General features: G+C 39.8%; 1 protein-coding gene across 1 annotated transcript in view; it reads right to left on the bottom strand.

The window, feature by feature from the left end:
* Positions 1-23936, bottom strand: part of LOC113035853 (solute carrier family 12 member 9) — an 81774-nt gene that overhangs the window by 11336 nt on the left and 46502 nt on the right. Inside the window, exons 9-10 of the mRNA XM_026191630.2 lie at positions 20475-20599; positions 5163-5355 (exon numbers count right to left, since the gene is read on the bottom strand). Coding sequence (XP_026047415.1) covers positions 5163-5355; positions 20475-20599 — 318 coding nt within the window. The remainder of the gene's footprint in view (positions 1-5162; positions 5356-20474; positions 20600-23936) is intronic.

Here is a 23936-nt window from a genome sequence, read left to right as displayed (position 1 = left end):
CGCTGACTACATATTGATCATTAACTCTGATGACATGTTAAAGCTGCATCCTACGCAGCCCAATTTATCTCTATGATAGAAAATGGTAATGGACAATTCCATGCTTTTCTTCAGACTTTTTGGAGTTTTGAGTGTTAAAACCAAGGAGCAATTTCAGGGCTGAAAAGGAAAATGTGACAAGACTGCTGTTCCTCTACTGACCAATTGGGGCTGGCTGAAAAAGCAAAGACATTCCAGTCACTGCCCAACTTCACAGCATTAAATAGAAATGATTACACTCTGATTAAAAAAAAGAAAGAAAGGAAGAAATACTTGGGTCTGTACAGATATCATCACCTTCAAAAAGTATAAGGTGGGTGAATTTTCTTTCTATGTATTTGGACACCAACAAAGCCTGAAGGAAGGACTGGTGTACTCTAATTATCTGACAAATATTATGGACTGGTATGCGGTACAACAAATGAAAAATGTTTGTGCTTCAGTTCTGGTGAGTGAAGTTATAGTATTTTATTATCTGTTACTTAACACTAATTAGCACATACACATCTATGTATTTTGAACCTGTCAAGGTTATGGATGCACCTAATAAACCAATCTTGCCAACATTAGTGGATAACTTAAAACTAGGGACGTGTGCGACCAGTTGACCACGCTATTGTCACTAGTCAGTACCAGACGTATTGGCATTTAATCCGATTGCTATCATTTTAATTGATGCTGAAATACTTTAAATTGCTGTGTTCTAAATGTTATGCAGCGATGTGCCACCAGATGGAGCATCACTGAGAAATGAGATTGCAGGGAAATGAGCGATTTCCAAAGGGTGGAGGGGCTCTCAAAAGAGGAATTCAATAATTCGAGAGAAGTTCAGAGCAGAGTTGCTGCTCCTCCACATTGAAAGGAGACAGCTGAGGCATAAGGTTAAGATGTTTTAGCCAGGGTTGGCCTACTGGGAGGAGGCCAGGGGCTAGCCGAGGACGAGCTGGAGAGATTACATCTATTCTTACATCTGGTCTGGGAATGCCTCGATGTTCCTCCAGATAAGCTGGAGTAGGGGACTGACAAGAGTGAGGTTTCGGCTTCTCTGCTTAGGCTGCTGCCCCCGTTACCCAACTCCAGATGGGTGAAGAAAACAGGTGGATGATTTATCATTTTGTTGTTTTAGACAGTAGTTGTCATGAATCTTTGAACAGCGTTCATAATGCACCACACTTTTCAGCCGCAGTTTATCAGTTTTTCGGATATTTTTAAAATACATGGACTTTTTTTATAGTAAAGAAATCGATTTAGGAACCAGGCACATCAACTAATTCATTTCAAAACCATACACAGAACATACATTACACCCTATAAGAGATTCCAGATGAAACTACAGGATACATATCACTGTCACATATGCAATGATTCGTCACCAGGCACGTTCTTACACATGTTATGAGACTGTCCAGTTATATCCAATTTTTGGGTCTTTGTGAACTCTGTGTTATCTGAGGTGCTGGAAGTTTTTTTATATCCCCAATCCTGGTCTTTGTCTCCTCAATGATACCTCTGAAATCTCCTTAAAACAAATACAATGCAAAATGTTGTTCGCCGGATTCACATCCGCAAAGAAGAAAATTACAAAGCAATAGTTCAGTCCTGACATTTGTATGGAATCATTCTGGATACGATGTCTTATCCGTATCATTAATCTTGAACATACCACAGCAAAATTAAATAAAGCTCGACCCACGACTGTCGAAGCTTGGAAAATCTTCTCATCCAAAGTTATCTCCTGGAAGAGGCAAGAACTGGTTGTAACTGTGTGTTTTTGTGTTTTTTCTTTCCTGTCCCCATGCCTTGTGACCAATGTTTGCTTTGCTACTGCAGTTTACAGTCGTGCTGTATATGTCTGTACACCCCCAACCCTGTTGTAAATCAATAAAATGTTGATCACAAAAAAAAAGAAATCAATTTAATATCATATTTCACAAAGAGACTGTTTGTTTGAAATACGACGTGCAATGTTGATAATGTGTGACGCGAGGTGCCGCTCAGTTAAGCAGTATGATTCATTACTGAAGAATGTGATTAATGGCTTCAAATGCCTTTGTTTAGATTGATTTTGACATTTTCCATTAATCGATTCACAAATTCAGCTTGATATAATAATAATGGATTGCATTTATATAGCGCTTTGCAAGGCACCCAAAGTGCTTTACAATTCCACTATTCATTCACTCTCACATTCATACACTGGCGGAAGCAAGCTACAGTTGTAGCCACAGCTGCCCTGGGGCAGACGGACAGAAGCGAGGCTGCCATATTGCAGCCCCTCTGAGAGCCCGGGGATCGAACCGACGACCTTCCGGTTACAGAGGCGCTTCCCAACCCCCTGACCCACGGTCGCCCATATCTGAGTGTTATTTAGTTTTAGACTAGTCGGTTAGTAATTTTTTTCCCCGTTTAGTCAGCTGCCAGGAACATCTCTATTTAGCACACCACCCTCTGGTCCAAATATTCTGGCTCCAAAAAACGGACATGGCAACAGCGACTGCTGCTATTGTAGAAGTTTCAAAATGCCAATCGATGGCATAACAGTAGCTTTTATTTGCAGTCTATGGTTAAAATTGGTGTTCCTGGTATAAAAGGAAAGTTGGGGAGGAAAAAAATAGTTTGAAAACCTTTAAATACATTCAGACACTTGCAGGGTGACTATAAAACAGACAAATGGAAAACTTCACTTTAGAATATCCTAAAATAGTTAAAATGGCTTCCACTTAAAAGTACTTTCAGGGTGTGCTTCATTTTATGGACTATAATCACTCTTGTGCTGCAGCTGGAGTTTAGCCTGAAAAGGCCTCGAAAAAGCCTCTGACAATAACGACTGTCTTAACAATCCAAGTTCAGCTCAAGCTGCTGAGTTTATGTTTGTGTGTACATGACTATCAATCAAAACTTGAGGATGCAACCAGCATTATTATATCATGATTGTCACACTTGTTTTCGTTTTTTTGCTGTAAAACACACACACACACAAAACATGGTCCCAGAGGCAGCGTCCAACTGCCTCCACTCATCTAATCATCTGTCTTCCTTTATCTCTCCATTTTCCCATCTTCTCATCCATCAGACTATCATCATTTCACTGTCGCTTCGGTCTCATCCATCACTTAGTTTCTCAATCACTCAACCCCACTCCCTCCTTATATTCCTGCTTCCTTCTTTCTTTTCCCATGATACCATCAGGCTTTGGTGCCTCAGTTTGTCTTTTTCTCCTCTCACTTTCTTTCCTAAACTCTGTTGTCAGCTGCTTGTTATCTCCAATTGAGATTTTTTTGTTGCTGTTGCTGTCGTTGTAGAATGCTGTGTTTTGTTTTTGTTGCTTTGCTTCAATGTCACCCAGCTGGCAGCCCGCCACACTGGTTACTACTCGAGGGTGCAGGAGCATTGGACAAGTGTATGCATGAGCTCAGTAAATGTGCATGTATGGTCTCCTCTGCTGAGCCCATCAGTATAATCATTTGCGCTCTTTGCCTGGGGAGGTTTGAAAGCTCGGAGGGCCAAGCTGAGGCTCATTTGTGAAATGAGTATTCAAAGGGTTTATGACTTACATTTTAGATATTTGGAAATAAGTGCGGATGCACTGATATAAGTACCTCGTTGTTTGCCAGCAGCCTATTGTCATTAAAGATGACATTCGCAATGGCAATGTTTATCTAGAGTGTCAAATCAATTTTGCGCTGGATAAATATTCAAACACATTGTGATTTAACAGGTCACTTAATTTTATAATGACATAACAAAACAACAACAAAAACACTGGAATTCTAACTGACTGTCAGCCAAGCTGTTTTTAAAAATATGAATTACAGCCAAAGACTGTAAACAAAAAGTGGATGTAGTTGCCAGATCTGAAAAGTGATGCAATATCATTCCCTAATGGCCAGCCCCCATGTGGGATTTGAAGATGTCTAAGATTTCTAGTAGCTTCACCTGTGGGATGAAAATCCTTTGTCACCTCGTTTGAGTTATTGTGTTCAGAGTTTTAGAAAATTTGACCTCTAACTTTAACCTTGAAGTTGAAGTCACTGAGATTAATGTACCTATGGTACTAATTTGAAAATCGTACACCACCTGGTTCTCAAATTATCACACTGATGAACTCTGGTGTCAACGGCAACAGCCCGCCCATCAGCCTTTTACAGCTGAGGGGTAAAAAGCTATGGTAGCTATTATATGGATTAAAAACTATAACAAAGGACTTTACATAATTATTATAATAATAACTACACATAGATTGAGTGTTTAATAATGGAATAGAGATTCATAGATTGACTGATGATATGTTAAAATACATTTTAAATATTATTCAACTACTGACAAAGCAGTAATATGACTGACCAGCTAAGTGCAGGTTTAAATAAACCAGTCTTCAGCCCTCATCCGTACCTATCACCACCATTCTGGTAAACAGAGCTATCAAGGGTGGCCAATTGAATTACTTGAGAGTAGCTGCTGCCTCAGTGTTGTGTCTTGTGTAAGAGAAACTGCAGAAGTGGGAGGAGATGATACTAGAAGAAAATGGGAAAAGGGGGTGGTGAGGATTTGGAGGAAAAGTGCAATAAGTTAAGTGGTTGTAATCATGTTCTGCCTCCTGACAAGCGAGTGGCAAACCCAGACACCCTCTCTGCTGCCTTGGCAATGACTCCCCCACTCGGCTGTGGGCCGTCCTGGCAACGGTGAGCTGTCTCCTTGAGAGCAACAGGCTGGCCCGCTAGAGGACATGAAGAGCTGGATGATGTAAAGCTCTGTTTGTGTGTATCAGTGTCATAAATGTAAAGAGCTTTGCGGGGGAATAGATGTAGGTGTGTGTGTGTGTGTGTCTGCTAAGCCTGATATAAAGGTGACAGATAGCTGCTGTAGGGATGACAAGGCGGCATGAGTGAGAAAAGAGAGAGGGGAAAATGTGTGTGTTTGTCTGCTAAATGCAAAATCATTGGCTGAGGAGAGGCAGCGGAGAACTGTCTGTGTTTGTATTCGTTTGTGTGTCTCTATAAACCTGATAGAATGGTTGCTTGGAAGAGGTACGGGCTCTTGTAAAGCTGAGGGGATGAGATTTTAGTTGCTATAGTAATGACAAGGCAATACTGAGTGTGTGTTTGTGTGTGTGTGTGTCAGACCTGGTGGAAAATGAGAGCCTGGCTGATGTAGCCCCAGCTGGAGGTGGGACTGAGGTAGTGAATCAGCAGAAGCAGCAGGAGCATGAAGGCGATGCTGGCCGAGGCGTAGATGGCATTGATGAGGAACATCATGATGGCGCAACCGATGATGCCCAATATGCATGTGTGCCAGGTGAAATAACGAAAGGTGGGCCTGGGGAGAAAACAAGGGTGGTGAAGAGAGCACCACATTAGAATATTAGCCACCCCCCCACCAGCCCTCCAGAAAAACAGACTGCAAACCTCTGAAGTCATTCAATACTGGAGGGATATTTGTGCTTTTTTTTAAAAATTGTTTTCTAACTTAATACTCATTACTATTTTCTTACTAACTAAATGGTTTTGACTCTTCTAATATTCTAAAGATGAGATATTGCTTTGCTTTCAAATCAAGCCTTGAGAAACGAGAGAAAAAACCCTGCAGGAAACAAACGCAGTTTAACTCTCTGCTCTATGCCTGTTTCTTTTTACTTGTTTCCCAAGTTCATTCAAAAGGAGACCAAGTGTGCTTGGTCTGCACTGAATGCATTCACATAATCTAAACTAAGTTCAGATGGTACTATAGGGTATAAGGTTTTTCTGAAATTACCAACCAAACAAATAAGTAGACACTTGTAAACCAACTATAGTAAACTGTTTCAGAGTATTTAAAGTTTAGTTGCATTGAAATAAAGGTGGGTGAGCTCTACAAAGTTCTGGCTGTGTAAGGGGTACAGATTTAAACTGCCAATCTCCCTTTCACAATAACTTCTATCAATAGCAGCATAGCTTTGGTTTGGCTTTTTAAAAATGCAAATACGCTTCTACTGCAGAGCCCAGTGAAATTAGATGTATGAAAAAACAGACATTGCGAAGGCCTACTTTACACTTTAAAATTGACATTTTATAAAAAAGGGCAACACAAACAGACCGTCTGAAATGTCTGTAAAATTCTGAATCCCACGTAATAAACAGCATGTTCCATTTGTGCGTCGCTGTTTGATTGGACTCCTTCAGAGGATACAGTCAGACAAACCTTTTGTTAGTGACCAGCTTCCATCGCACACCTCTGAAGAAAGATTTCCCAAAATGTCAGAATGTTCTTTAAAATGAGAAGGATTTAACAAACCACCAAGGAGTTTAGTGAAACTGCAGCTGCAATGGAATGAAGATTCTCCTAACATGGCTGTACATGTACTTGGGCTGAGAAAGATAACTAAGGGAAGGCCCTACTGAATGAGTAATGTCTGGCAGGAGCAAAGAATTACATTCTCAGCCAGAATAGTACTGCTCCCATTCTCCAGTCAATTTTTATTAGCAATTAGCAGTTGCTAATTTTAGAGTTAGCAACTGCTAACTGCTGATTTAATCAGACACCAACTATGCTTTTAATACTTAAATAAATACTTTAAAGGATGTCTAATCAGCCAATCACATGACAGCCAATGAATGCGTTTAGACACGTTCACATGATGAAGACAAGCTGCTGAAGTTCAAACCGAGCATCAGAATGGGGAAGAAAGGTGATTTGAGTCAGTATTTCAGAAACTGCTGATCTACTGGGGTTTTACCACATAGCCATGTCAAGATTTGTACAGAAAATGGTCTGAAAAATAGGAACTATCCAGTGAGCAGCAGTTGTCTGGGTGAAAATGTGTTGATACAAGAGGTCAGAGAAGAATGGTTAGACTGCTTCAAGCTGATAGGAAGGCAAAAGTAACTCAAATAACCACTCGTTACAACCAAGACATGCAGAAGAGCATCTCTGAATGCACAACATGTCAAACCTTGAGGCAGATGGGCTACAGCAGCAGAAGACCACGCCAGCTGTCACTCCTGTCAGCTAAGAACAGGAAACTGAGGCTATAATTCACACAGACTCATCAAAAAGTAGAGAACAATTATTTATTTATTCATTATTGTTATATACATATATATATATATTTATTTTTTTCTACTTTCTTTTACCTCCTCAGTTATTTTACTTTTCTTTTCTTTTTTTCCGTCTCCATGCTTACAAGTCCACATATGCTAGTAATTGTTTACAATTGAATCTGTATAAGCATGCTGTGTTAAAAAAAAAAAGCAAAAAAAACAAAAACAAAGAGAGAACAGAACATTAAAAAAGTAATTTTTCATAAACAACAATAAAGAGTGGATCCATCCTTCCCTGTGTCAATGGTTCAGGCTGGTGGGATATTTTCATGGGACACTTTGGGCACCTTAGTATGAACTGAGCATCATTTAAATGTCACAGCCTACCTGAATGTTGTTGCTGCTGACCATCTCCATCTCTTTATGACCACAGTGTACCATCTTTTGATGGCTAGTTCCAGCAGAATATCACATTTTTATCATAAAGCTCAAATCATCTCAAACTTGAAAATAAGATCACTGTATTCAAATACACTCCACAGTGACCAAATGTCAATCCACAGGAGCACTTTTGGGATGTGGTGGACATCTGCCTGATCCAGTCATACCAAAATGATCCAAAATCTCTCAGGTGTGTCCAGTACCTTCTTGAATCTGTGTCATGATAAATTATGGGAGTTCTGAAAGCAAAAGGGGTTCAAACCTGCTACTGGCAAAGTGTAATGAAGAGTGTATATGCTGTGAAGTAAAATCTCAGGCCTCAGACTGCTTGATAATTGTTGTGATCTTCTGCTTTGCCTAGTGTATAGTTGTGCTACTTACCATGGATTCTTTAAGTATATATCAAAGAAGATAAAAACTGGGAAAGAGCCATCTGGAAACTGGACACATTTTTACCACTGCTAAGGGAATCTTTTATACAGCTGCTACGGCCATAAAAGAATTTAATTTGTCTGAGTTTCACTGGAGAATTTCAGTGACACGTGAATTCCCACTTGCTGAGACTTTTGTACTTTCACAGACATGTAATACATGAATGCTTACCAGTTGTTTGGAAAACACTAACATTTAAAGTATGAATTTTATAGAAATCAACTACACAAAATTTACAGGGACTAAATTGTGCTCCTTAGGGTTTATCACCAAGGTCTTTATGCAACTATCTTAGCTTTTGACATCATAACATTTTAATTTCTGCCTCTCATTACCTCGGTTCTGTGTTCCTACCTGATGCTCCAACAGCTTGAGATGCAAATTTCTTGGGGGCAATATACTATTATCTGTCCTTGATTATACTACCTTAATTAAGTCAGGTTAAATTACTTGGCTAAGTAAACCTCATAATGAAAAATCTTCAATCAATATCTATATTTTAGAAATTATGCCAACTTAATATCTGCCATAATTTTGCTAAAGTGTTTTTTAAAGGTTTTTTTTTTTTAACCAAAAGTGATGTCTCACTCTCAATGTTAGACAAACCATAATTAAACATCAGAGTCATTCCCTAATGTGTGACTTCACAGCAGCATCAAAACTAATGTGGCGTTAATGCTGTGACAAGATCAATTAAAACAAACAGCACACATAGATAATAGGCTGCTGCTGCTTACTGCTTTAGACCTTTCAGTGTTTGTGTGATCGGGCATAAATTCTTATATGAATGCATGAATGCATAAGGACACATTAGCTGGCTTCCATCCACAAATACTTGCATGAATTTTTGTACTAGTTTTAAGTGGAAATGAGTTGGAGGGTCATGGAGTTGGGAACTGCACAGAGGATGGAAATGCTCATATTTTTGGAGGAGCATGTAACTGACCTCGATTTCCCTGCAATAACTGAAGCTGTGCGGATAAACAGCCATTAAAATAGCTGTAATTACACAAAGCAGCTCAAATGACCGGCGGGCTTCCTTCCTGGATTCACTTACAGATTTAGACTCTTTGTAAGAGACAGAAGCAACAACTGCTGAACACAACGATGCAGCGAAGTGCTAAAGTACGGAGAGAAGGGCAGGGGGGTGGGCCCACCAGAAAGCTAAATTAAAAGAGAAGACAAACACAGAGCTCAACTGAAAGAAGCAGCCATGAGGTAGTCATTAGTCTTTCTGTTGGTGAAGCTGTTAAAGGCAAAGGAGCAAAGCGAAATGTGTGCAAGTCTAAGATTAAAAACCTGAAAGTGAAATCTTTCAAAGCCAAAAATTGCTAAGGCAAAAATTTTCTTAGTACTGGCTCAATAATGACAGTTTTTAACTGTGTAACTGAGTCAGTAGATCCAGCCTATTTGCCAGAAATACTCGTGACTAAAACACTAGTAACATAAGCCCAATTTATGAGCGGGATTTACAACAGCCGACAAATGAAAATTTAAAAAGCAGAAGTAGAACAGATGGAAGAAACATCCTTCAGTTTTGTTCACCAGAAAGAACTTTGCAACTTCTCCGTTGGAAACACTCCAAACAGCTGATCCAGGGGTAGAGGGTAAGCGAGTAAATAAATAACTTGACATAACTAATTTTAGGGAAAGATGTTTATGGTTTTTGTCATGAGGTGCACATCAGGTTGGTGAGAACAGAAATAATGAAACGCTCAACGTCACACCAGCTGAGTTGCTGATGCAGTTTGTGGAGTTTATATGATTAACATAATTTGGGTTAATGATTAAAACTATAAAGTTATAGCTTGGAATAGAATAGAATAGAATAGAATAGAATAGAATAGAATAGAATAGAATAGAATAATCCTTTAATTGTCCCACAAGGGGAAATTTGGTATAAAAAAAGAAAAAAGGACTCTGTGTTGACACTGCCAGCTCGGAGTGGCGCCGGAAGAATCTTGGACTTGCTTAGTGTTGTATTATATTGGAAGTAATACTTACAGATTAACATATCAGGAATAATGGAATAAGTTTGTAGTTTAATTTCTTGTGCTTAAAATGTATACTTTTATTTTGATAGTCTGGCAGAGACAGGAAGTTAGGCGAGTTCAGAGTGGAGCCACACAGTTTTTTGACCTCTAAATCTCTGCATCCATTTTAACTGAACTTTGTAAGCCTTCGATAATTCCGGATTCAGTTACTGTGTACCTGTTTTGGACATTTTTGGATAAGGAAAGATTTTTGGATAAGAAAAAAAGGGACTAAGTGGAGAGTCGAGCTAAGGCTTCATTCACTGGAAAGCGACACATACTATTCTCAGAAGCATTTAAAAGAGCAATGAAATAACATGGGGAACTGAAACTCACACCGAATTTGATGGATGGCTGGTTAGCAACTGTTTAAGTTACAAAAACGCTGGTTTCATTAGAGTTTAATGACTAACACTTTAGGGAAAGTTAAGCCTCCATTTTGAAGACGAAACAGTAAAACACTTGAACTTGCTGGAGGACGGTATCTTCTTAATATTTCAGCTCCCTCCTAGCTTGTTCCCAGTGTTGTACCATACAGGCCTTCTGTCTTCAAACTTTGCTTTTATTTCCTCTTGACCTGATCACTTCAGCATCAGCGTTGCCCACAATTGTCTCATCTAATCCTTCTCTTCATCTCATCGAAGAGTTGGTGTAATTACGATAAAAGCTTGCCCACCCGGTCTGCCTCCCCCCTTTACCATCAGCGACGACGGTCCCCTCGTACACTCACCTCGCACGCTCCCCTTTCTCCCCGCCTCACTTGTTCTCAAGCAACTGATGTCACTTAGCTGACACAGCAAAATGCCGCCAATCAAATCCCCAGAGACATTAAGAAACGCAGAATGATGAAGACAGAGAGAGAGAGAGAGGGAGAGAGGGCCAGGCTTTAGCCAAAAGACACGTCATAATTGAGAAGTAGGGACAGAAATGTTATCCTTCCTCACATACACTCCCAAGGGGAGGCGAGAAGAAGATGCCAGATTCTTTAAGTAAGAGGTCAGTGAGTTTGAGACGTTACGTCATGCAGCACCCCAACACTGGCACAACACCAGTGGGGACGGGACTGACCTTAAGAAACCTTAGATCATTTGATATTGGATCAGCCTGGTAAATTGCATCCGCTTCCTCTTAGTGCTTGATATATGAGATACCTGAGCAAAGGTTCAACCAGAAGTCAGAATATTATCTGAAAACTCTTGATGCAATTTAACAAGAGAATCATGGCAGGATAAGTTTTTTGCATCATTATTTTTCTTAAAATCTCTTCTATTTTCTTTGAAGGGAATATAGTATGTCCTGTCCTACTAAGGTTTTTCTCTTCTGCTGTTGAATACCTTCATTAGAAAACACACCGTTTTATCTTTTGTCTCTACATGTTCACGATTAGTAAGTCTGAAGTCCTATCACAAAATATTCCCAATCAATTGCAGCTTTCATAACCTAACATCACTAGCAAAGGGGAGCCAATGACAATCTCCTGCAAACATTGGACAACACTGGTGTACAAATCTATGATTCAGCTATATTTCATAGCTGAATTTGTTTGTACTCTACAAACACATCTAGAACTTCAGATCATGCGTGTGAACAAGCTCTTCTGGTTTTCCTGTCAAATTAAACAATAATAGCATAAGCAGAAAAAATTTAGACCGTAACCTTTTATTTTAAACATATTCCAAAATACTTTATCTTATCATAAAAATAACTTCTGTCATTGTGAATACTATCGGCTAATTTACTTGGAAGTATCTCAGTCTCTATAAACATACAGTTCCAATCGATTATATTACCTCAGTTCTTCTATTAACTGCTTTTAGAAATATAAGCAGCAACTGTAAAAATGTTAAAAAAGAGTAAAGAACCAGACAAAGAGTATAAATCAGCTCTCTCTTATGTATAAAACTGTTAAATGAACTTTATACATAAAGGTCATCCAATACAAGCCCTAGGTGTTGCATTTTAAGATAAAAAAAAAAAAAAAACAACATCCAAGGAATACAGTTGGTCTTCAGAACCAGAAAGGGTGGTCTGTAAATCCTATACTGCCTGCACATTAGGGTCTATGGAATCTTTCAAGAATAGTGAGGTCACCTTTCAGTTGTTGATCTCTTAATCCATACATAACCTGCTCCAGAACGCAAGTTACCACTGTGATGGACCTTAATAAGATGAAAAACAAGGATTAAAGCTGAAGTCACCTTAACAAGCTCTGAATCCCCCTCATATTACAGGCCTCTGCCTTTCTGTAAGAAATCCTACACTCTGACATATGTCACAGCAAATCACTATCAGTTTCTGTCCCTGTTGTCCATACTCAGTTCTGAATCAGCAAGTCTTTTGGGTCAGGCTGATATTATGTAGTTTGAATTTGAGTACAGGAAGAGCAGATATCCTACTGTACAGTTTGGTTCCACAGGTTGAAAAGGCCGCCGAGAGAAACTAGTGATGTTGGGCTTGACTTCACAAAGTATGATACAAAGTGACGGTGTTCATGTATGAACAAATATCAGTTTAAAAAACATCTGTAAACTGAGTATCGACTATACTGAATCAGTATCATCACTAACTGAAAGGAAGCATTCAGCAGAGGAGCTCCCCTTAATGTTGTCTGAAAGCAACTTGATGAGCTTAATTGTGATCACTTTGGAATGAATTTACATAAATTAAATAAGCAACATGGAAGCTGAAATGTGTAACATAAGATCATTTTCTCTCCAGCTAATTCTGACACAAGCTATCCAAGTCATGTGGGAGTCCTGCATGTTTCTGCAATTAGAGAGCAACAGTTATTTGTAAAACAGGAGAGAGCCTTCAAATCATAATGCAATAATGCTTTTGTAAATAGGTAACTGCTATGCTGATGGATTTCTAGTGCTTGGCTAGACCTGGTTTTGTACTGAAATGAGCATAATGGCCTGAACCAACAACAGGCGGAGGCACCACTTACTATTCCACTGAAGGGGTTTAGAGTCAGAGCCAGAGTGTCACGGCATTATGAAGTGTGATGTGTTCACTTGCTGATACTGAAGTGCATTTGAATGGTGATGGGATTCTGTAGCTTTGATAAAAATTGAATGAACTCCACAGTTGCTGAATATGAATGGCAATTTGCAAAAGGTTATCCACTGTACATTATAGCATCAGCCTTTCATCGAAAATTGGAGCACTTGATAAAACTCAAGATGAAACGGATCAAACATCAAAGTGTATACCTCAATATATCGTTCGCAGAAGTCTCCCTCGGACAGGATTTTATTTTCAGAGGTGGTGGGGTGTTTCCCTATTACATGCTTTTGTCTGCAATTTCAATGTCTGAAATTTTACACCCTCTCCACCCAAGGAATAATTACAGGCCGGGTTTCACACAGATTTTCACCAAACTCCCAGGTCCTCTTGCATTTAAAATCCAGCTCGGAAATCCACTTTGCATTTTAAAAATATGATTATACAGCTGCTTACTGATACTGAGTTTCATCAGCCTAGGATAGTATGGGAGCCAAAGTTAAATAAAACCAAGTGACACTAGCAAGACGGTAACATGACTCACAAACCAGCAAATAAACTTTCCACATAATATTTGCCGGCAATTGCAAAGTGTTTTAGATATACCTTTCTGAATTACTTTGTCATGGTTTGTGTTTTTTTCCCAGCTGTTTCACCAAGGTTTATGACCAAACATACATTTTTGAATATTTCCTATTGTAGAAACTACGTTTTCTATTAATAAAAAAACATGTACTGGGAATTGTGTGTACCATTCGGCCCGTATACAGGAAAAAACATGGATGTAGCCATTATGTTACCCGCTAGTTTTGGACTCACATTTTGAAGCTTGATCATTAGTGTTTCAGCCGCTGCCATATTGTTGTTTTGAAGCTTGAAGGTACCTTGCACCTTGAAAAGGTGGATGGCTAAGTTAACAGTTAATGCAAGCAAGCTTGAATGGCAAGCTGCATCCATAAACTGCATGTGTGCAAAAGCATAGACAAAGGTTATAAAACATTTTTTAACGCATCCTCAAGCAAAACCCAGAGGAACTACAGTGGTTGTTACTTCCATGCTAACTTCATCTTACTGCTCTGGAGGTTTCCAACTGATTCCCCCCTACATTGGCTCCTCCCCGTGTCCTTTCATTTGCCATATCCAAGTTAGAATCCATGAAGAAGAAGAAGAAGAAGAAGAATCAGAATCCTTTATTGTTATATTTGGTAACTCTCGGCACATATCAGAAGAGTCCTTCGACCTCAGCTAAGAAACACAAAAAGTGGCAAGGGTTATTTTTTCCAGCCTTCATTTGAAGAAGTTAAACAAGTTTAAACAATTATTTCCACTGGGAGTTAGATAAATGTAACACTGTGCAGGGAACAATGTTCAGGGAAAGAGCTCTTCTTGTGATATATATGGCTATGAAAGTTGATTCAGGGAGCATACTTAAAATTGAGAGTAAAAAACAGCAAATAGTGTTTTTATGCTTTGTGATTCTGTCCCCTGTTACACCTCTGTGGACCCAAATGAGACTGAGAATACAATAAAGTTTAAAATATGCCACCAGCTCTGAAATATACAAATCAAAGGCATTACATGGGCACTTCCACTTAAAGTCTGCAATATTTGTTAATTCATTATAGACTTATTAACAATATTTACTCGAGGTTTCTCCTCAATTCCCCTCCATATTAAATCCTTCCTGTATCATTTCATATGCCATAGAGTTAAATGTTGATTATTTTAAGATACTATTTAACAATTTTATAGCTGAGCAGGGGGTGGCTCTAGCTCAGGATGTAGAGCAGGTCTTCAGCTGATTGGAAGGTTGGTGGTTCGATCCCTGGCTCCCCCCCAGTCTGCATGCCAAATATCCTTGGGCAAGATACTAACCCCCACTGGCTCTCCGATGCACCCATCAGACTATGAATGTTCATGAGTGTTAGTTTGAAAGCACTGACAAGTATAGAAAACAGTGCTTGTGTGAATGGGGCGTGTTGTACAAAGCGCTTTGAGTACTCCAGGAGAGTAGAAAAGTGCTATATACGAATCAGTCCATTTACCATTTACTTTTCATGTCTCCTTTAAAACTGACAGTGTTCCTTTTCTGTAACTCCTGAAATGCAGTTTAACCACAAATGGTTGCCATAGAATTTAAGGGCAAACAGTAGAAGGTTAGTACAGGTCAGCTTTCAACACAATAAATGAAACAGTGCCCGTTGGCCTGTAAAAAAAAAAATGTTGGGCAAGTTGAGTGTAAAGCTGCTTGCCCATTTGGGCAAGTCACACCGTTTCCACATTTTGATTCACCTAAGAAGCAAACTGACTGTTCTTCATCTCATACACATGCACACCTTCATACACCCAGTAACCTTTTGCACAATGCTCAGTCGTTTGCACATTTCTGTTGCACTGTTGTGTCTGCACTGTCTTTGCTTTGGGGTTTTTTTGCAATTTTTGCACATAGTCCTGTAGTCCTGTGCTGATTGTCTGTTATATGTCATATGTAGCACCATGGTCTTGTAGGAACACTGTGTCGTTTCACTGTGTACTCTACCACTACACATGGTTGAAATGACAATAAAGCCACTTGACTTGACTTAAAACTAAAGAAAATGTATCTGTTCATGTGCTCCCGTCTAGCTCCCAGTTGTTTTACAAAGCAACAGCTCAACTAAATTAAAAACGGACTAAAATTTGGCAGATATCTTGTAATTTGCTGAAGGCTGACAGCAGCCACCCTGTCGCTTTCTAACAGTGATACCTGCAGCTTGCAGGGGTTAGCCTGCTAACTTTAATGTATTAATTTAAAAGTGTAACTTACACACTCTTTTCTGATACAGATTTATAACATAAAACATATAGATCTAGTTCCAATTATGCTTTATTCTTGTACAATAAACTGAATTTTGTAAGGCAACTTTATATTGGACCATCACCAAGTCAGATCCCTCCATTAACAGATAATGACTCTCTAACAACCTATTTTTTCTCATTCATCCAGACCTTCCATCTGGATTTTTACACTACCCCAATCTCATTTAATAACACAGGCTGACTCATATTTGGACAAAGGACTGACCCAGCTTTTGTTTTTGGAGCTGATGGCTTGTCAATTTACACGTTATTACAAAGACGATTAAAGAGAACACAGTTGTAATTTGGGCATCACATGGCAACAAGCTGGTAAAAGTTTGTTTTTTGTCTAACTGAAGGTCACTGCATCTGTGAGTTCTATGCCTTCCATAAACACCCTTTGGCATCAATGCAGAGCACACAGTCGAGTCCTGATTCTTGGCCAGTGACCCTACCATACAGTGTGTGTGTGTGTGCATGTGTGTTTTACATGCACGTGTTCATGCGCGTTTAAGCCACTAGTCCAAGTGGCTGGTGCCTGTGCAGCATCAGCAGCAGGACCACTCCACGCAGCTGGGGCCATTGCTGATAAAGCTGCGGCCAACACAAGCCTCTTCCCACAAAAACGCATAAATAAAGATAAAGCTTCAAACACACACCAATAAAGGGGAACGCAAGCAAGCGCACACATGCACTCACACATCAGTGATCAGAAAAAACAAAAAAAACAAAACAGAAAGCATGACGGGGATGTCAGACAAACACCCAGGCTCTAAAATTGCATACCTTAACTCTCTCAGTGCAGACACATGCACGCGCGCACACATATAGACACACACACACACACACACACACACACACACACACACACACACACACACACACACACACACACACACACACACACACACTTAACAAGCAGGCATCTTTTCCGCTACATCATAATTGCAGCCCCCTTCCCTCCCCTACGCAACAGCAAATTTAAGGGAAAGGGAAATATTTCTGCTAAATTAGTTATGCTAATTACACAGTAGTTCTCAGGAGGAGAGACAGCACTAAATGGCTTTTAATTCTTTTTGCCTGGAAAGAGATGTGGGAGAGAGCCAGACAGAGAGCACAGAGAGAGACAGCACAGAGAAAGACAAAAAAAAATTGAACGAATAAACACATAAACAACTGGCGTTCAAATTTGCCCAGTGACACAGCAACAGTGAACTAACGGAATTAACAGTGGGGGGGGGGGGACACACACACATCATCTTATCAGCTCCGGAGGCCTTGGTCCCCTCGGCCAACAGAGAGGGGATAGTGGGAAAAGTTTTGAGGCTAACTTTGTGTCCTGTAGCCTTTGCCAGCGGTCACATATTGATAACGAGGCATGAGCAGATAGCACACAGCACTCTATATGGAGGGCACCAGAGGAAACACTTGGTACTGAGTGTGGCACACTCAAAGCTACTTATTCTCTCACACTCACTTTTGAGCAACCCGTTGTTCACTAAAGTATACAGTGTGTACTGGTGTCCACAGTGCACTCCTGTGGCAGTTAGCCATTGCTAATTTGGAAGAATACCGATGAAGGAATCGCAGCTTTGAAACATTTCTGCCAAAATTTAAAGTGAAAACTTTCCCCCATAGAAGACATGCTTTTGAGTGAATTTCCAAAGCTTCAGTAGCTTTTGCTGGAGCTTATTCAGAACTCTGTAGTAAGGCTATTACCAAAATAAAGAGGACATCAGCTCCATTTTAACAGAGTTTCACTGACCTCTAAGTATCCTACAGAATATAAACCTCAAATGGCCTCAGATCACGCTACATTTCTGACAGTCTGTCATGTTTAAGCACCGACTCACACGCTTAGATCCTCCAGTGCTGAAATGTTGGTCGTGCAGCAGTTTCCAGAGATAAAAAGAGGAAGTAGCTTTTTTTTTTTTATCTTTCTGGAATATAGCCAAACTTAAAATATTGGGGAAGCAAACTTGAATGATACTTACAAGAAGCTATTAAAGGTGCATTTTTAACTGATGTTCTTACTAAGTCGCGATTACCAAGTCTAAGAGGAGAAGCTTCAGCTAGCTTCAGTGAGCAGACAGCTACAGAACAGATGCACAGTTTCTTCATCAGTATCAGATCAGCCTTCTGTTATTTCTCTGCATTTTTCTGCTTCTGTCTCTCTTTCGCTTCATGTCTCTGTTTCTCAGGGTCTCTGTTTATGTACATTTTATATAAAATCTTTGTTTGGATTTCTTGCCTTTTTTCATGTTAATATGCTTTTATATCCGTGAAGCTTTCTAAAACCTTTCTGTGCCATACTGACTTCATTTGACTCAGCAGGTAATATTCAGAAATGGGGATTTCAGATTGAGATTTTTAAGGTCAAACACGTTACTAAAGACACTTGCTATCTGTCTATATTTCTGCTGCTTCTTTGTAGTTATCTGAGACCTACAGAAAAATCATCAACATGCTGGCAAATAAAATTTTCTCTCACGGACACAGACTTTTAATTCTGCACTTTAAGGGCCTGGACATCAGTCTATTCAAAGCAGTTATGAACACATTCTTAGGTATTTTATAGATATGGACTTATTCTGTTGTGATTGCAGTAAATACACATTGTATGCACGCAAGAAAAAGCTGGAAAAAAACATGCCACATGCCTCTAAACAATATCACCAGAGGGATTCCTGACATATCAGTTTTTTTTATTAGTATTTGGCAAAAAGTTTAGTAAAATTTTAGTTCTATTTTTTTAATCAGTTTATTTGTGAAAAATCCCCATGCAATTATTTTGTTAACTAGCCAGCTTCTAGCTAGCTTATACCCCTGATAAAGTCTGTGGCAATCCTTACAGCTCAGCTGTCTCCCTAGAGGATGCTGTACTGTAGTCGGACACACTCAAACACCAACATCATGGACAACAGCTGGCAATGATTGTATCTCTGCTGCTTTAGAGATACAAGATTTAATGCAAGCTGCAGGGTCGAGCGAACAAGAGCTTCAGTAAGTGAAAGCCCGCTTCATTTGTTGCTACGCCATGTGAACCAATACTGCAAAACAGAACAACAATTAGCATAGCTACTGTTATTGCAATGCAGTACAATGGAGTTGGGAGTTCATCCACAGGACAGACAGACTCACTGAAGGGGCACCTAATGATATTTCTCTGTTATTTTCCTAGGCATCGCTTCATCTTCGACCTTCACCGAGTCCCGATCAATAGTTCTATTGCGAATAAATGGTTCCATTCAATATCGAAAATAGAAGCAACTGTTGTTGAAGAACATCATCTTACAAGTGCTCTCTTTCTGTGTGAATGTCCTTAAGTGACGAATTCAATGCCTAAACTGCTCTCCAGGAGTATAATTGTGGTGCTCAGCTCCAATATGCAGCCATCAGTTTAATCCACTCATATTGTGCACCTAAATGTTCAGAGAACAGCTGAATAAATCCCACTGCGCCCAGATCCAATATTACACGAATTACTTATCAACCTCTTTGTTTTTCCTCACATACAGTATGTTTGACGTTTGCTGCTGTATCCCGATTTCGGCTTCACTTGACTGATGTGTCCTTGATATGGGCAGAAGTGTTCTAACATGTCTTCTGCCTCATTTCCAACTATCACTGCAGAGGAATATATAACGGCAAATGCAGCGCTGGAGGCAATTTGTCACAACAATAAAGCGATGTGTGGTTTTTAAACAGTTCCATTTCCCCCATAACAAATAAAAACAGTGGCAGTTAACACATTGGAAATGTATTTCACAGCCAGCGGAGAAAGTATGAATCTTTAAAATAAAAAAATAAAAAAACACAATAATACAGGTTATTGGATTTTCCAAGAGATTTTTCGTGTGACACCATCAACACCTCACAAAGAAAATATGAAATGAGTCATAAAAAGTTGCAGATCGAATCAAATGCCTGGCTGTGTCATGATGTCATTGAGACAGGGATGTGCATGCACACACACACACACACACACACACACACACACACACACACACACACACACACACACACACACACACACACACACACACACACACACACACACACACACACACACACACACACACACACAGAGTTGTGCTACTGTTATGTGAGAATGGTTTCCAGGAGCTTTTATAAATCAGAATCACTGCAAGCATCCTAGGAATACAAACACAGCACACACACTCTCTCTCTCTCACACACACACACACACACACACACACACACACACACACACACACACACACACACACACACACACACACACACACACACACACACACACACACACACACACACTCCACAAACATTGTAAATTTAAATCTCTAAGCATCTCCACACGCTGTAGCTTGAGCATCCAGTTCAGGCTGCGCCTCCACAAAAACAAACAGTTTTATTGTCAGTCCCTGTCCAATATGGGGCTATAAGCAGTGGCCAGTTTTATGTCTTTTAATTAGTACACCGTCGCTATAGCAGCATCCAACTGGCAAACAACCACCTCCAAATACACATATACATAAACAATAGCAGAGGGAAAAAAATACAATGGGGAGCGCAGTGTGCTCAGTGAGTCAGGAAAAAGTGATGGAGAACATGTGCAAGAAAGCCATGAGCTTTTATTATGGCACAGAATCTCTGTCTACATGTGTGTGTAAATTACCAGACGTGTGTGTACCTGAAATTAGGTGCCGAGGCCCATTCTAGGGCGAGACAAGCCAAGTCCACAGCAGCGTACACCAGCAGGAAGAAAATGGTCACAATGCTGGCGATGGTGTTGAGCTTCCCTGAAAACAGGACCAGCTAGAATGACCGAAACAAAGAAGCAGGGAAAGAAGGGGGAAGACAAACAGAGAAGAGATTAGCATTTAGAGCAATACTACATTCTACAGTCAGAACAGTGCATTTTATTCTTTTTTTATGACTTTTTTCCAGCGCCTAACAACTTTTCACTTCCAAAAATCTAAAATATGAAGTTAAAGCCATGTCAGCTGCTCTGATACATCTGAGCTTTGTTTGCCTCTTAGCTGGATATTTTCCAAAAATATAAAATAACCAAAAATAAATATATAAAATAATACCAGCAATCAGAGAATTGTTGGAGCTAAAACGTCTCAGAGGCTTTAAAGTGAGGTCTTAACAAGGGCAGAGGTTCCATACATTTTCAAGCCAAGGATCCCTAGATAATTGAGTTTTGGTCCCAAGAAACCTTTTTGCTGTGAGATATGATTATCTAGCTCCACTGTGGCAAAGAGGTGACATAAAGGATAGATTAGACTAGCATCTAGGGAGCAAGACACCGTTAAACTAAACTGTTCTACACTTTTCTGGGGATCTTGGAAGGACCACAGGTGGTCATCTGGCTCCACTTTGGGAGCCACTTACTGAGGCTAATGTTGAGTTTTAATTAAGATGGTATCAAGCCTGCTGTTCAGACAGGCAGCTATGTTAGCTATGGCAGCTACGTGACAAAACAGCCACATCCGCTTGCACTTTATATTCTCAGTGGCCGATTCAGGGGGAGAGCCGTACATCTAATAATAATGACAGCACATAGATGTATGAGACTCACCCTTTCTTACAGAGGTGCACTAGTTGACTTCTAATGGAGCAGGGAAATGATGACCTCATTATAAGCCCTGCTCCCTGCCATGTTCCCTGATATCAGAATGTGTGAACAAGGCTCTATGCAATTCACTGCGAGTAATATTTGGACGGGGAAGTCACGAATAAAGATAGTAAAAGCTTCGACTGTTTCACCTGACAACAGTTTACTTAGCATAATAAATCACAATGACATAGCTTAATGTTTGGACTAGAAATGGTCATTTTGGATACTGGAGTATTAGACTGTTGCTGCATATGCATCTTCTTTTAAATATATATTTCTCCCTCGTTTTACCAGTACCCTGTAATCAACCTAGAATTAACACACTACTATTAAGCCGTGAAAGAAAAAACATTATTTTTTGAATGACTGTCACAGGTCATCTCTGTGTTAAATGTGATGATGTAGAATATCCCGGGCAACTTATGAACGCTCATTTAGCCTTTTGTTAGCCATCTTATTCCCTAAAACACAAAAGCCAAAAATGGGGTATTTACATATTTATTAAATGGTGGAAAATAAAATGTGAAAATGCCTAAAGCAGTCATAATTTCAGGCATCTAACCAAAAATTTATTTAAAAAGAAAAACCTACATTTAGACCAGAAATGCAAAAGGCTAAGTTATATACACAAAGCTACAGCACAATTTGAATTTTATACCAAATTATGTTGTTCTTGACTTTGAGCCACGAGCTGCTAGGAGTAAATATTAAAATGTGTCAATTATAAGACTAATACTCACTTTACTTGCTTGTCTCAAACTACAAGTTGCAGAATGTGCCACTAAATGCTGATAGCAAAGTTTAAGATCAGAAATTCAAATCATTATTAAATTATAAGTAGCTAAAAGCTTCACAGACAACTGTGCTAAACTGAAAACTCAATTCTGAGGGTTTCCTGCTCTTTCTGTAAATGCTTCAAACTTTTTATTCTATTCACTTCAATTCAGTTTTAGTTATAAAGAGAAAATTTACAACAACAGCTACCTTACAGCAGTACATATTGCAAGCTAAGCACTCTACAGTATTAGAAAGAAGACTCCAAAATGAAGTGATCTCCTTTTAGCAGCACTTGGCATGAGTGGGAAAGAAAAACGCTCTTTTAATAGGAAGAAACCTTTTGCAGAACCAGGGTCTGCGACGGCCAACTGGGGCAGTGAACATTGAGCAACAGGAGTGGAAAAGGGAGGCAAACAATCTGAGCCTTTAGTAGCACAGCTACGGGATGGTTCAGGTTCTGGCTCCCATTCTACTTTGAGAGACTTCTTAAGATGGAAACTACTTCTCCATTTCTTTATTTTATTATTTGCAACAACGTGTAGGACATCAAAACTATAAAATAACACTCAATGTGTGACATTTATTTAATTTATTCTATGTTGCACTTCATGGTTGTAAATATCAACTGTATCTACATCCAAGAGAATATTACAAGCAGATATCTCAGATGTATTTGACGTGAAACTACACTTTAAAAATAAACACACATGATCACCCCCCTCCTCAGCTCAACTATCCCTCATTTGAACAAAACTCTGTCACAGTAATACATGTGTGCTACTTTCACAACACATTATCACCATCACGCAAACCATAGCTTAGCTGTTCATTCAGTGTGTAAATTACACTCATTTGCAACAATCTCTGTTGAATTGTGGCGCGAACACGACTAAATTGTCAGAAATGGATATCTTCCCCACTGCTACCTTCCGTTCCTCAAGCACCTCACCTTCACTTTGGTGGAGAAACAGCACATGTAAATCTTTCAGGTAAAGACCGTCATTAGCTCGTCTGTGCCGAATGAAACATTTCCTGCAGTCGTTTCATCATCATGGAGTGGGCTTTTTATATGTGTTTGTGAGCTGCAGGGCCTGATTGCACAGACCAAGGAGGTAACTGCTGTACTGTACAAACACAGAACACCGCCTCTCTCTCTCTCCTTTTATTGTGTGTTTTATGATTTGCTACTGAGAAACTTCTCCAGAGTTGGGGAACATATTCATGAGCTCAAGGATATATTATTGGTATGTGTGGAGGGGAGATAGCAGCCACCATAAGGCAGATGTACACTGAGAAAGAGAGAGGGGGGAGAAAATGTAACGGTGGGGAGTTGAAATTAATGATGTCACATTATTGACAGGCGGGGAGAACAGGTCACCATGCACCGAGGGAGCAGTGAGGCTGGAGAAGTGGGGGAAGACAAAGAAGAGAGAGGAAGACAAGTGAAAAAGAGAAAGTGTGTGAGGGAGCACTGCTGACCTCTGACAGTCAAAGTCAGTGGGTGTCTCTTCAGTGCACCCGTGGGAGCTGGCTCTACCAGAGCATTAATTAGCCATTAACTCAGACACAGGCCTGCATGTACAACCGCTCTGACAGCACACCAACTGAGTGTGAATGAGTTGCGTTTGTGTGTGCATACACACACCATCCCGCTATTATGCGCTGATTTAAAAGACTGTTTTTACTGGAGAGCAGTGTGCATTAATTGCCACACAGGTCCTTGCAGTGTAAAGGCTCACACACACGTTTTTA

Source organism: Astatotilapia calliptera, chromosome 14 (assembly GCF_964374335.1).
Source record: "Astatotilapia calliptera chromosome 14, fAstCal68.1, whole genome shotgun sequence".
Taxonomy (NCBI): Eukaryota; Metazoa; Chordata; class Actinopteri; order Cichliformes; family Cichlidae; genus Astatotilapia; species Astatotilapia calliptera.
Note: the sequence above shows the minus strand (reverse complement) of the source record. Positions and strands in the feature narration are given on the sequence as shown.